Consider the following 15,232-nt stretch of genomic DNA (forward strand, 5'->3'; position numbering starts at 1 on the left):
GCGGGTCCCGCGGGCCAGAAAGAGAGGATTTCTCCGTCGCGTGAATCCCGCTTTACGTGTCTCCTGACCTCATCCACTCTCGGTAGCAGGACCTGATGCAGTCTTTGAAAGGCTTGTTGATGCAAACGTCTAGCGGTTGCAGCTGGGATGTCATTCCTCCTGGAATGACAGTGAGTTCGGTGCGGGGTTCGCGCAACAACTTCTGCACTAAATCGGCAAGGTGGCAGCGAAAGCCCTCCAACACGAGCACTGACGGGAACCCCCAACATTGCTGCAGGCCGCCGACACCACAGAGACTTTATCCAGTCAAGCAGCAGTTGCTTTCTCTACCCGGGAATGCTGCCTTCGGTGACGCCGAACTGCCGTCCTGCTCACCAGTACGGATTCTTGGGCACGTTGGTGTGGCGATCTTGACGAATTCATAGCGCAAAAATAACGAGGACAGAGAGAGAACACACAACACAGCGTTAACTTCCAACTACGTAGTTTTCTTTCACACAAACGTACATATATGTATCCCCAGCCTACGCGCAATCACTTCCCACTATCACCGCCAATGCCGATGTGTTGCAGCCATGCGCAGAAAAGTTGCTTCCTTATCTGACAAACTCAGTGACGGCACGCTCACACAGGACAACCTCGCTATACTAATCAAATCTGCCTCTACTATTTCTCTTACTTTTTGTGCCTTGTGTTTCGACCGTACCACACATTGCTCAAACCGTGGCACGCAGCCGCAGTCGTGGCAGTGAACAGACAAATGGCCATCCCTGTATTTGCCGACCTTCCGTCTGTGCTCGCATAACCGTCCTGCGGCGCAATTCCTGATGGTCTCGGCACATAAAATAACTTTTCTTTTAATTGCAGCCGAATAATGCCTTCGTGCACCCGACATCGTGATAGACTTGCGGTGAACGTGCCGATCCTTTGCGTGGTCAAAACAAACAAAATGGCGCCGTCTGAGATAAGCAGCAGCCAGCTAACGCCACCGCAAGATGGCGCACCCTCCGCTGAAACCAAAAGCGAAAGTGCACATTCTCGGCTGAGAACTTTGGGACCCACATATAATACGAGGCACAAATTTTACATAGTAAAATTCGGAAAAAAAACCTCGTATTATACGCGTGTTTTTACGGTAAATCCCTTCCTCTCGAAGTAAAGCTACTTATTTACCATTCTCTGTTCGCCAGTCACGTGAACTATTGTATATTCTTGTATAGGGCACGACTTCTGCTACTAATATTATCCGTGTGTTTTTGCTCCAAAAAAAAATTATACGCACTGTATGTAATGAAAAATCTGATGCACACACTGCAGTTTTTTTTTCACGAATTGGAGTAATTAAATTTCTCAGTTTATATAATTACCAACTGTCGACCATGGTCATTGAAAGTGCAGCTTTACACAACGTAAAATATGCTGCCAAGCAAACCTACGACCGCCTGTGCGCCATTACGGCACAAGACCAGCAGAAACGTGGCATGCACCTTTTGCCGGAACAGATTAACGCAAACAAGTGATCCGCTAACATCTTCCAGCGTTATTTAAACAAATGATTTAAATTTAAACAAATGATTTAAAAAGTTCCATTATAATTCCTGTACAACCGCTCAACTGAAAAATTCCCCCGCATTTCCCCGAGGGGGAGAATGTGAAAGTGCGAATGCACGGTTGTCGGCCCGCTTGCGGCGCTTGCGCTCGGCCCCCGCAGCCCACCGCCTCGCCGCCTTCTCTTCCATCTCTTCCATCGGGTTTGTAGTATCACGTGTACACCACGCAGTTATCAAGCCGCTATAACGCCGCTGAGTCGCCAACGTACGCCGCTGACGACGTAGTTTGAATGCGTTAAAGATATAAGGCGCGTTACTAACAGTGATATCAGCGTCGCGTCCGTGGCTTAGTCGGTAGAGCGTCGCGCTGCGGCCGCAAAGTCCTCGGATCGAAACCTGGCGCCGGATGCTGTTTTTTCTTTTATATAGAGAGGAGGACTGCGGACGCCGCCGCCGCCGGCGGTGGAAGGTTTGGGGCTGCTTATAAAGTGCATTCGCACTTAAAAGTTCTACATAAATTGCTAATTTGCAGGAAATTGTGTGGCTATGTCTGTTATTATGACTATGTTAGCATGTTTTTTTTTCTTCTCGTGGTAAAATAATAGAGTTTTATGTCCCCACTTTATACACGCAAAACCGTGCGTGGTTTTTCTGTTAAGGTAGGTGCTTAGATTAATTTCTCCTTCGTCCCTCGCTCGGCTATGCGTGTTTTTTCAAGTGTACTTTCACATGTACTCAGGCTTGTGTATATATATGCACTGTGTATCTAATGTACAGTTCTTTTCCTTATGTTTTGTATATTTTTGTTGCGCTTCCGCCCTGCTGCTGAAACTTACACGGGTTGTAAGGGCCAGTCAAGTTGCTTATGTGCAACTTTTTCCCTTTTTTCCCCCACAACCTTGTACAGTTTATGGAAAATAAACTATTACCATTACTATTACTCCAAGTTGTGTCAGAACTTTGCCATGCATTTACGAGTCCAAGAGAGGCAAACGTGAGATCCAGTGTGGTAGCTTTTGGGAGGCGTGGAGCCCTATTCTTGTGGTTACACTGAGATCGTTCGCCAGCGTGAGGTTATTCACTTTCATCATGTCTTCCAGAAGTTTTCCTCTGATGTAAGGCCGCTTAGCATTCACAAGCACACACGTAATCCCACCACGACGTGTTGTGTCTTAAGAAAGGTTTATCCAGCCACACGCATGTCGTACAATATATTTTGTCAAAAAGCGTCCAAATACTCGCAAGAAAAATTACTCGGCGCTGAGAAAATGTACAATTAAACTTTCTTCAATGCGGTCGGGGAAAAAACGCGACAAAAGAAAAAAAAGAACAAATAAAAATAAAGCGAGGCCCAATCTGTGCTAGCAAGGCGTGTGAGCTTCCTGATTGCAAACACAACTGCGTGACTAGAACGTGCATATCAAAGTGATTAACATGTTGCATATGCCCTCGAATGCACAGAACAATGCTGCAACGGCGTGATGCGGGCGTCCTAAGTGTTCTGCTTCACGAATAAAAAGCGGGCTAAGGCGTCCGCCCGCTCAGAAATAGGAATAATATAGTACAAAAACAATCGTTCGCGTGAATCATGGGACAGGCGCTGTGATAAGTCCTTGTTCGGCCCCTTCCTCGGTGAAGAGTTTGTGGTAGACGCCCTGGCGACGCATGAGCTCGGCGTGGTTGCCCTTCTCCACCACCTTGCCGCGCTGCATGACGAAGATGCGGTCCACATCCTTGATCACCGACAGCTTTGACGTCACAATCACGCATGTGCGGCCCTTGCTGGCGTCGATGATCGCCTCTCGCACAGCCTGCACCAGAGGAACGACACGCTTTCCGGAATGCTGCGAACAGGTATATTCTGGACAGGCAATGAGAAAGCTTAGCAGAGGTCGGAGTATGAAGGAAGCCACGCGGCTTGGTCACGCTCTCAAGAGTTCCAGCCGCGCAGGAACAAGGGCGGCGAAGGCCGGCCCACCAAGGCCCTGCCGCGTCGAGGCGCCGCCCAGCCATAATCGATGGCCGGCAGGCGCAGACGGACCAGGCGACACAGGCTGAGCAAGGGCGGGGCGAGACAGAGCGTGTGGGCAAAACTTAGGCTCTTTAAAAAGTGAGGCCGCATTAATCAGAGTTTCTGTATTCAGCAGAGGCGACTTCAGGAGGAGGAGGAGGAAGTGGTAGTTGGGGGGGGGGGGAAGGGGAGATAGAGGCCGGTAACTGTCTGGCGTTTCGCCGACACCTCAACCGGCCGAACGGAAGCGAGAGGGGGGACAGTAAAAGAGTAGAGAAGGAGGGATGGAGGAAGAGAGGGAGAATAATAATTCTGCACGCGACTCTTCCTTGTAGCACGCACATCTCCTAAAATTTTCCTTCCCCCGTGTATAGCACTTCACCCTCACCGTACTTCAGTAAATTGGTTCATCTGTTCCAACCACAAGCGTCGTTGAGGCCAACCTCTGAAGTTTATTTTGATTTCTACATACAGAGGAAGGCAGAAAGAACGGGGGAAGAGCAAAAAGCACAAGTGCTTACCCCGGCAACAGAAATGGATAGGAAACATTTGCATAGCAAACATGTCATACAGAGAGTACGCCGGACACATCTTGATTTATGCTAAAGTACTTTTGCAGCATGGCATCTATACACAAGAAAACAGTCCACTAAAAACGCATACATCCCCTAATAAACAAATAGACATACAATGGTAGTGTGTTGCACAAAAAGCAATAAAAAATTCACGGAAGCTTGCACCTCACGCGCAAGACTTTAACGGAAAAGCTGTTGTACATTGCATTGCCGGACACATAGTTCAGTTTCAGCATCATTGTTTATTTGCATAGATGAGTAATCGTCGTCATATGCATCGAAGAGTTCGTCGTCGTCTTCACGGCGAGTGGTGGATGCAAAGTCTTCCTCAGCTTTGTATACTTCCACCAGCTCTTCGTCAGCAACTCCAGGCAGCGGTGCCGAGATCCGCAAGTCGTCTCGGGAAGGACTGGCACACTCGTAGCCACGTCTCCAATTTGGTATTCATAATGGCTTCTAGAGAATGCAGCGGTCGCGGTGACCTCTCCCAAGAAGGGTCTCTTTTCATCTTTGGCCTTAGCGTTGGAGTTTTGTTTACATTCGCGGTAGTGCTTTGCTATAGTGGGGGAGGTTTTGCTTTTTTAAGTTTTTTTCCTAAAGCCGCTGCGCTTGCCGGGGGCTCGGCGATCGCCGCGCGACAGGCGCTCACGAGCCCTGGTAATTGTCTCGCTTCTCGGGGTTCATAGCAATTTTGGACCAAAGAATCACAAGCTGATGACCCCCCGTACGAAGATCCAAGTTTTCTGCATGCTCTAGGCGTTTTTTTTTTCAATTCAGAGTGGCCTGGCAAGGCTAGTATGAGATGGGGTCTACAGTCCCCCTCCCAAAAAAATCCCTGATCATCTCCAACGAGTCATCTCTAACCTCCCCTCTCCTTCCCTTCTTCCCTTTCCCCCATCTCAATAAATGTTATTCAATTCAATTACCAGTTTTTTTGCTAAAGCAACGGCGCATGCTGAGGATGCTCGGCGGTCACTGCGAGGCACGCGCTCGCACGCGCTTGGAATTTTCGTGGTATTTTTTCCTGCAACAGCGAACTTACGGCTTCTACAACGGCTCCGCAGTAAAAAGAGTTACAAATTTAGGTCACAAGTGAAACATATAGATAAATTTCAGCCCACTCGAAACGGGTACATCGCATGTTCAGTTTATTACAATTGCCCGTCTGCTGTTAACGATTCGGCCGGTTGTATCGGGACCTGCAGTGCCTTATGGTTTCCTTGGGCTACTTAAGCACGAAAATTTTGGTCTGGGTGCAGATTTCCCGCTCATCGCAGTTCTTTAAAAGTTGATTACTACGAAGTCATTCAGTGGAGTGCCAAATATTTCTGCACAGAAAATATATGAGTTTGTCGTTCTTCGATTTTGTGTCATGTTTTTAGCGCTTTTTCTTCAAGCGATATGCACAAACCAGTTCAAAAATATACCTTACTGAGGTCAAAAGCTGAATTTATGCAAAACTTCGACTTACCACGAGGTTCTACAGCCATAAACTCTATTCACATTCAATTTACGGGAAGTAACCGCTGTCACAAAATTCCCCAAAAAACGACTGAGAGTTTGGAAAACTTTTTACAGTGCTTATATGTCCACGTCGAGTCCTTGCTGGATGAGAAAGATCAGTTTTCTGAAATAGTTTTACTGGGCTCCTGAGCACGCCACCTTTTGAGCGAGAAGTGTGGGGATGCCTTTCGCCCCTTTATTCAGCCTTGCGGCCAAAGGTGCGCACAATCATGTGAAAACATCTGCAAAAATTCAGAGAATTGTCTACTAATTGTGACATCCTTATGCTGCTTGTCTAAAGTGTCAGTTCATTACAGCCAAATATACTATGGCTAGCGAAAGAAGTTGCATTATTTTATTCTTTTCAAAATTTTTAACACAAAAGTGTTTTATTCCCGGATACACCAATATTTCCCTGACGTCAGATCCGCCGCGGAAATGACGCCAGTACAACGAAGCAAGCGGCCTGTAAAAGGTGCACCGCTGCACACAGCGTTATCTTGCGGAGAAGCAACCTTTAGTACTAAAGAGTATGTTATACGTACGGTTGTTTGTTTTCGGCTTTTATATTTTAACACGAAAGTATTTTATGCAAGGGATACACCAAGGTTTCACTGACGTCGTATCCGTCACAGAAATGACACCAGTACACCTTTGCCGAAGCGACCTGCCAACAGGACGTCAATCCCCAAGCACACCCCCAAGACCTGCACATCATGCTCAGCTGCACATTTCGTTGCACATTTACCTTCGTGTTTTGCTAAGTCCTACGATAGAAAAATCAACCACAGTTTCTTGTTGGGTATTTTCGCCAATGATGTACTTATACCGTTACAGTGATGAAGTGCCTTTACGTTGCTAATTATGTTTTTTTCGCCAACATGCAAGGCGTATTGCAGAGTTGGACCGTTTATGCTATTTCTATTCCTATTTCTAATGTTCTTTTGCGGACCTTTTACACTTATTTTTCGGTTTTCAGGGGAAATGTATAAGATGCATATTTGTTTTATTTTGTCAGAGCAATTTTGTTACAATTTTATTTTTAATTTTTTATTTTTTGGTTTTTAAAAATACTGTCCTACCAATAGTCTTGGTTTGGGGTATTATAACGTGTAAAAGTAAAACTTCCCCCAAATTTTCATTTTTATGGAAAGGCGTGGGATGGTTTTGCGCCTATCTTCCTATTTTTTTCGTATTTTGAACGTCCTTTTGCAGTCTTTTTTTATTGTTCCTTCAGTTTGGGGGGGAAATGTATGTATAAGATGCATATTTTTGATTGTGCCAGATCATGTCTTGTTAAAAGGTTATTTTTATGTTGTTCTTATTTTTGGGTATTCAGAAATCTGGTTCGGCCATATATCTCCAATCACGCTATTTTACCGACTATAGGTAACTTCCCCAAATCTGCGTTTCTTTTTTAAATTCAGGGCGTTAAAAAATTTCGCTGTTTTAACGCAAAGTATTCTTTGCCGAGTACCCCACAGCAAGTACCTTGTAACGCCCTGTATTTCCATAAAAATGGCGATTTGGCGGGAATACCATGTGTAATCGCTATAATAACGTAAATGGAGGTGATTGGTCGAACAGAAGTTTGAAAAACCAGAAATAAAAAAAATAGAAAGAAGTTGTGAAAACTGGCGAACCGTGTAACACCCTGCGTTACCACAAAAATGCAGATTTCGTGGACGTTCGACCTGTAATCATTATAATAGCGCAAGTGGATATTATTGGCCGAACAGAATTCCAAAAAACCAAAAATCTGGAAAAATAGAAAACAAATTTCGAAGTGTAGCTCCCTGTGTATCTCCGTGCATTTCCACAAAAATGCCGATTTGCGGAATTTCCACCTCTAATTGTTATGATAGCGTAAATGGTACCAAACGGTTGAACTGAAATTTCAAAACTCAAAAGTAGAAAAACCTCAAAGAAAACTAGAAAAAAGAAATAACGAAAAGCCGTGAACCGTGTAACCCTGCATTTACACAAAGATACAGACTTGACGGAAGTTCCACATGCACACTTGGTTCAACAGAATTTTCAAAAACCAAGAAATCAGAAAAATGGCAACATAGCGAGGAGCCGCGAACAGTGTAACGCCGTGCAATTGCACGAAAGTTCAGATTTGGCGGAAATGATTGATTGGTTGTGGGGTTTAACCCGCTTCACAGTCGGTCAGGCGCGCCCTGGTGGAGGGCTCGGTTTAATTTTCACCACCTGGGGATTTAGCGTGCACCGAAATATCAACACAGGCATTTTTGCTTTTCGCCTCCATCAGAAAAGCGGCCGCCGCGGCCAGGAATATTTGGCCGAAGTTCTACCTGTAATCGTTATAGTGGCGTAAATGGAGATATACTTCGTTTAACATAATTTTGAAAATCAAAAGAATAAGAAGAATGAAAAAAAAAATAGTGGCAAAGCGTGTAATGACCAGCATTTCCACAGAAATGGAGATTTGGCGGAAGTTGAAGCGGTAATCGTTATTATAGCCTAAATAGAGATAATTGGTGAACAAAATTTAGAAAAACAAAAAAGGCCTAATTATGCTAAGCATTCGTAAGCGATTCTCTGAATTCCTGCGTATTTATGTTGTATTTTATGTTTTGGTATTTTGACGTTGTTTTTTTTGTATGTGTTTGATACTACTTGAAGACGTGTTGGCGCTTGTTTTTATGGCTCTATTGAAGGCTATAAATCGACTCGTTTTTTGACAAGGCAACCAGTGCGTATTTGGGCTCCGCGAGGAACGCCTCCCTTGCGGTTCGAGTTGTCATGTTTTAAGTAAGCCACTGTCGCTCGTATCTTCTCTCGCCATGCAGGTCAGGCGTGGCCTCGAGCGGAGGCTAACCACGCACCTGCTGACTGGGCTCGTCGAGCCCCTTGACGGCGTCGTCGACGAGCAGGATGCGCGGGTCCCTGAGCAGCGCCCTGGCCAGCGCGATCAGCTTGGCCTGGCCCTCGGTGAGTCCGGAAGGGCCCTCCGCGGGAAGCACGGTGTCGTAGCCCTCGGATAGGCGCACGATGAAGTCGTGCGCGTGGGCCCGCCGCGCAGCGAGCACGACCTCGTCGCGGCTCACGTCGCGCTCGTTCGCACCGTAGGCGATGTTGTCGGCGATGTTGTAGCTGCGCAGTAGCGTCTCCGAGCTCACGTAGCCCAGCAGCTGGCGCATCCACGCCAGGTTCAGCACCTTGGTCGGGATGTGGTCGATGAGCTGCGCACGCCCCGCCCTCAGAGGGTGAGCGCAAGGAGACATGCGCGCCGGATCCGCTAAATGGGGAGCAGCGATGCAGGAAACGCGACGTTTGCTGAAAGAACCGTACCACTACGTGTGTTGGCAAACTATCACCTGCGATTATTCTGTACATGAGGTGTTTCTGATTACTACTTAGTTGACGATGATTTTCATACGCAGCTTCATTTGACCGCCGAGATGATCCCACACCCAGGGCGGGTTGTATCGAAATATCAGGCACGGTTTTGGACGCTAGTGCATTCTTTTACTGTGCGTTTCCGCAGGTCCCCGTAGTAACACAAGAAATCCGCAGCTTCGACTGTTCCGCTTCGACACTTCCATCTCGACCAAAGTAAAGATAGTTGCTGTGCAATGTTCGCAAAACTGTCTGCAAAACGCTATTTTGAAGGAAAAGGACCGACATTTGGGCGACTTGTACGCATCTTGTACGGCACAGTAAAAGACAGAGACAAGAGGGAAAGAAGAACAGCGTAGTCATGTCATCTTCTTTCGGTCTTGTCTTTGCGCTGCTGTTGACGTCTTGAAGCAAATTGACACGAATTTCAACATGTTTTGCGAAGTGTGGCGAAATTAGATGTTAATAACTGGCGCAACCGATTCGTAGCCTTGTGTTTCCCCACACTCAAAAATACAACGACACTTCGTAATAATTTTGCTGCCCTGACTTATACCTTAACTGTTGCCTGTTTATAAAAGGAAGGTTTTCTGCCCCTGTAATTCACAGTATCTGCATGCAGATGCAATTCGTTTTTATATTATTCTCTAAAACTATAAAAGCCAACTCTACAATGGATGAAACGCACTACATGTGGCAATAGATGGGGTCGGCCATCCCCTATCGCCCTGCAACACTGTTGTTCGCAGGCATGCCACCGCCACAAAATTACAGGCTGGCCGTCCCACCATGGCTGGCTTTGCGCGTGGACGGTGCGAATGCGGACAAGAGATACGGAGTGATGAGTAGCACGCGCTATGGCACAGCTGGCGTGGAGAGGGGGAGAGGAGGAGCAGCGCGCGCTACCGCACAGCAGGCGTAGAGAGAGAGGAGAAACGAGGGCGCTATCACACAGCTGGTGGTTAGAGGGGGAGAGGTGCGGACGGACGACGGACGGGCGACGGACGACAGAGCCGAGAGCAAGAGATGCTTTGCATCTAAAACGCCCCATTGCTGGAGCCAGACATTCTGCGACCGCTCCGCTCGGAAGCCGGAAGTAGAATCTCTCTATTTTGACACGGTCGAAACGAAAGCCAAGAAGCAGGTACCGACTCGCGCTGTACACCCCAAACCCAAACGTTGGGCCTAAAGAGTGCACACCGGAGAGTTACTGTGGGTATTCTAAAAAAATTACACCATCTTCCCGAGAGGAACCCTGAGGTGATGCGAAGCATCGCGGAGTTCCCTTTATTTTCACTTGCGTTGGTTACCCGCATCGCGTGAACGTTGTTGGAAACTCCGCGATGCTTCGCATCACCTCAGGGTTCCCCTCTGACAAACAGCTGTGTTAACTGATTGGCTGATGCTGGCTGAACTTGTGTCAGCCAATCCGCTAGCAGGACTGTCGGTACTCATCAGACGCCGGAGCGAGACTCATCCGACGAAGCAACTGAGGCAGCGGCGCGTGCACGCGGTTATATATAGCGCTGGCGTGGAAAGGAGGGCGAAGGGAGAGGCGCGCATGCGCGCACTATCGCGCAGCTGGCGTGGAGAGGAGGACGGAGGGAGCAGCGCTCTATCGCGCAGATGGCGTGGAGAGGAGGACGGAGTGAGAAGCGCATTATCGCACAGCTGGCGTGGACGTAGGGATAAGGAGGAGAAGTGATGTGCGGACGCCAACGGACAACGGACAATGGACACAGCCCCGAGCAAAAGATGCTTTGCGTCTAAAAGTGGTGCCTACTTCCAGAGTACCACACATTCGCAGTGTGGGGTTGGCCAGCCAAAGAATCCATCACGAGAAAGCTTCACGTTCCACCATCGTTGTTAAAGGGAGGGGTGCATGTTTTCTTAAAATACTCTCGAATAAACAATCCTACATACTTTCATTCATGCACAGTTCGTTCACATTTAAACAGGTAATAAATTCACATTTTTTCAGGCAACATTGACTTTTATAAGTGCAGGGAACACAATCATATTGCATACGCTTTCACTGGTAATAAATTGCGGATTAGATTACATTTTAAAGCAAAGCTTTTTACCTCTACCCCCCAAGGGTTCTTTCGCGACCGTTGGTGTCACCAGAAAACTCCAGCGAACAAATAAAAGAATTTACTGGCACCACTGGGAATTGAACCTGGAACTAATATACTAACAAAGCGAGAGCCCATTGTCTTACCGATTTAGCTACGAGCCCACGCGAAGACTGGCAAGGCAGGTGGTGTACTCACCAAGCACATCTACGGGTTTACACCATGCGTTCTCGCTGAATGCCACGTGAAAGCGTCACGCGACCACTCACGCCCGTCTAGCGTCCCTGTGCGCCCCTTGCTCATTTGCTAAGAGTTACAAAAATTAAAGGAAGCTCACACCAATGCATGGCATCTCACTTCTAGTACGCCAATGTCCTAAATCCTGTGGCCTGCAGTGTTCACGTAAACAATCAAAGCTCCTTGTCGACCGCCTTCACGCCAAACCAAGGAAAACATTCAAATACTCCTTGATGGCCAGACCGTCACTCCAAGCCCCAGTATCAAGATCCTGGGCCTACATCTCGAGGCTAACACTAAGAGTGACGTCTCCTTGCAGCGCCTCAAAAACAGCATTAATCAAATCATACACATGATGAGGCGAGTTGCCACCAAGAAGCGAGGCCTAAAGGAATCCGGTACTTTTCGATTAATTGAAGCTTTTGTCCTCTCGAGAGTTACTTACGTCAACCCCCTGCCTTCTTCTCGAAGGAAGACATAGAGATGCTTTATATAATGATTAGAAAGGCGGTCGAGCAGGCCATTGGTCTTCTCATGAGTGCGTCCACACAGAGGCTGCTTAGCACGGGGCTCCACAACATGGTGGAAGAGCTGATAGAAGGCCATCTTTCTAACCAGAAGGTCCGACTCATAACTGCGATCGGTAACCGCATGCTTCACCATATTGGATGGGCAGCCCAGAATGTCACTCGGCCTGACGTGCTCCCAGCCTCTTGGCGACTAAAACTAAAGACGCTCCCTTTGCTTAGAAATATGAACCCCTCACATGACGAGGGTCTCCGAAAAGCACGGGCTCAAGCGCTAAACACCACTCTCGGTGGGAATCATGCAGTTATCTACACAGACGCCTCCAAACATCGAGGGCAGCAATACGCCATCAACGTGGCTATCTCCAGAACCAACCTCTTTGCGTGTACCTCGCTTAGGACCCAAGAAATGACGGCAGCAGAAGAGGCAGCCATCACCTTGGCTCTCGCTCAACCAGTGGTTCGGAGGGTAGTCATCGATTCCCAGCAAGCCTACTGGAATTACCAGTAGGGTTGGGTGTCCTGATCTGCACTGCGCGTGCTAAAAAACCACTCCCCAAACGGTTCCATTCAGCTCATCTGGACACCCCCTCACGCTTCAATGGAGGGCAACAAATACACCCACCCAACAAGCCTGCGGTTTTACCTCCTGTGCTATGGAGCTGCACGAGGACAGTCACCCGCTTGTCACGTTCAGGTAGATAACCCAGCATTATCGCCTGCCGAGACAGACCATAAATTCGCCTTACCCTGACCTTTCCAGAGAACAACAAACTACCCTACTGCTCATACAATCCGGCTCCTTCCCACACTGGACGCGTGTTCACTTAATGCACCCGAACTGCTACGACGCTGCATGTAAATTTTGCTCATACGTAGGAACACTCTGCCACATAATCGGGGTGTGCGACTTGAGCCCTGAGCACCCTCCTCTCCTTCTGCCAACTACCTAACAAGAGCAATGGGAGATGCTGCTGTCAGCCCCTCTCTACCTACCCAGCTTCAGCGGGTGGACAAAACACAGGCCGCGCGGACTGCATATGGGCCCCACAGAAGAAGTAATCACTCCGCAGGGCTGCACTCTGGGCCGTTCCGAAATCTGAACAGAAGTATTTCTTTCTCCTGCTCCTTCTCTGCCGCAAATCTCGTCGCCTCCGTCCGCGGCGCAGAGACGAAGACAGATCGTCTAACACCGGGTTGGAGCTTACTTTAATTTTACAAAAAAAGTTTCCACTCTTGTGCTACACCAATACAAATCAACCAAACACCGTTCATGCTTCATGCATTGATTTAACCTTAACAAGAATATCTCTTTGAAGTAATAAATGGTGTGGTTAAGTGCATTTCACTTGTCTCTGGTTTTGCTATTTGTAGAGCGATGTGAGTGAATTTAAGTGACGTCGCATGGGTAATCGTTATGGGTGCCGTTTACAGCTTTGCTTTCTAACCACATTCACGGGGTGGATTGGCGCGATTTTTACAAAAATGTTCTGTTTCAGAACACTGTAGAGAACATGCTATGCGTCTCCCATACATTCAACCTTCAAATGGCGCTTCTATATGTAATACCGTCTTTTCTCTTTTTATTCGTATTTTAAGTAAAGAAAGGTATGTAATAACACGTTTGTAATAATAAGTGTCTTACTGGCTTTTCTCGTATAGCTTGTGGAGGGAATTTTAAACATTAACCCTTCAACAAATCCCAGTCCGGCTTCTCTCTGTGTCTATGAGTTGGATGAGCTCCGTCACTGTAGTCTACGCGATGCGTGGTTTTTGGGCGAGAGCAACGTTTTACCTCAGAGTGAAGAACTGGGATATGATTTCAGGACCATTCACATTATGCAATGAACAGCCTTTCCGTATCATTCATTACTGCAGTCGTTTAAATGAGGCGCAGTCAGCAGGATAAACTTTTTCGAAGCAAGCCATGAAGTGCGCCCTTCTTTTCCAGCGCTCAGGCATGGAGGCACGGCGAGCCTTGGGCAGGCGACAGCGGAAAGCGGCCACGCGGAGCGCCTCCCGTGCGGTGACGAGGGAACGTCCCCCCCAGGGCTCTTTTTCATGCGCCGCTCCTCATCGCGCATGCAGCGGGAGGTCCTCGGGTCTTTTGTCACAACCGGTGCGCCATCTTGCACAATCATGCGTTCAAGCTGTTCAGTCAACTCTGGGTACTTCCAGGCCGCTTAAGTGCAATTTTAGCTTAAAATCGGGAGTAGTGTTTCGGTCCCGGCAATTTTTCAATAGAAGAAACAGCTCGATAAATCCACGCTGTAACCAAATATATCGGTTTTTTGGAAGTTATGTTGAATCTTAGTTTCATATCTCCGTAATTCATGATGGAAATATAGCAATGACGGCGTACCTATAAACGAACGCAGACAGGACACGCGCTTACTAGAAACTGTAAATTTTAATCCACAGGTAGAAGCATACATACCCCTGAAAAATTATATTTCAAATATCACTACGCGCGAACTGGCAAGCAAACACACGATAAAAATACCAGCGGCACTTGTACCGACAATGAACATACTCGAACAGCCATGGCCAGAAAGTCAAGCTCCCTATCAGCAAGCCTGATACAGGGTTCGCTAATAAATCTGCGGTTTTTCGCAATGTGAAACGCCTTCCGCAACCTCGCGGGTGAGTCGGTCTTTGTGACTTCGGGGCACGGCTCCCATTCGCACTTCCCACAGTGCGCGGATAGATGCGCACTTTTATCCTCCTTTAGAATATATTTCAGTGGTCGCGCAGGCGCGTGTTAAGGCATCGGCCAGTATGGTGCACATACACCGAACCACATGCTACGGGTAGACGATAGACGACCCCGCCGGCACCGAACAAAGGACGTGCTGTAGTTCACCTGACCCCCGATTTCACAAGGAAGTCTATTCAAGGCTGAGGAGACGGTAGTAAGGCGAGGCTTGCCTAGAGGAGCTGACTTTATGGCCAGGGCTGTTTGAGTACGTCTACATGCGTGCGGCTTGTGCTTGCTCGTGTGTTTGCTCGCACAAACAAATGCGCGAAGGAATGAGAGAAGTGTGCATTAGAATTTCTTAAATGTTTTCCTGCGGATCAAAAATTTGATTTGCTAGTCAGCGTGTGTCCTGTCTTCCTTCTTTTGTAAGTCCGTCGTCTGTGCGGTGTTTCTATCACGAACAAGTACCAACTTGCCCAAGTGACCGTCCTTCCGCAGTTTACACTTCGATAAATACAAGATTCTTAAGCCGCCGTGCTCTGTACTGTATACGCCAGCGCCGTCGCAACTGGGGCAGCGCGCAGTCGTAATAGGACTGTGCGCTGCTTTAGTCACAGTCGTAAAACGGCCAGCTGGGACTCAGCACAGCGTACGCCTCTCTCTTTCAGGTCCTCCACTTTCTTTGTTGCG

The 15,232-nt window shown here is 47.7% G+C and overlaps 1 protein-coding gene across 1 annotated transcript in view; it reads right to left on the minus strand.

The window, feature by feature from the left end:
• Nucleotides 1-2,058: 2,058 nt before the first annotated feature.
• The window catches only part of LOC144166960 (phosphatidylcholine translocator ABCB4-like), a 220,723-nt gene continuing 207,549 nt past the window's right edge, over nt 2,059-15,232 (minus strand). The window contains exons 21-22 of the mRNA XM_077696394.1: nt 8,492-8,848; nt 2,059-3,361 (exon numbers count right to left, since the gene is read on the minus strand). Of these exons, the coding sequence (XP_077552520.1) occupies nt 3,137-3,361; nt 8,492-8,848 (582 nt within the window). The 3' untranslated portion in view covers nt 2,059-3,136. The remainder of the gene's footprint in view (nt 3,362-8,491; nt 8,849-15,232) is intronic.

This window comes from Haemaphysalis longicornis, unplaced genomic scaffold, assembly GCF_048455015.1.
Source record: "Haemaphysalis longicornis isolate Haplotype H1 unplaced genomic scaffold, Haemaphysalis longicornis Haplotype H1 scaffold_2, whole genome shotgun sequence".
NCBI lineage: Eukaryota > Metazoa > Arthropoda > Arachnida > Ixodida > Ixodidae > Haemaphysalis > Haemaphysalis longicornis.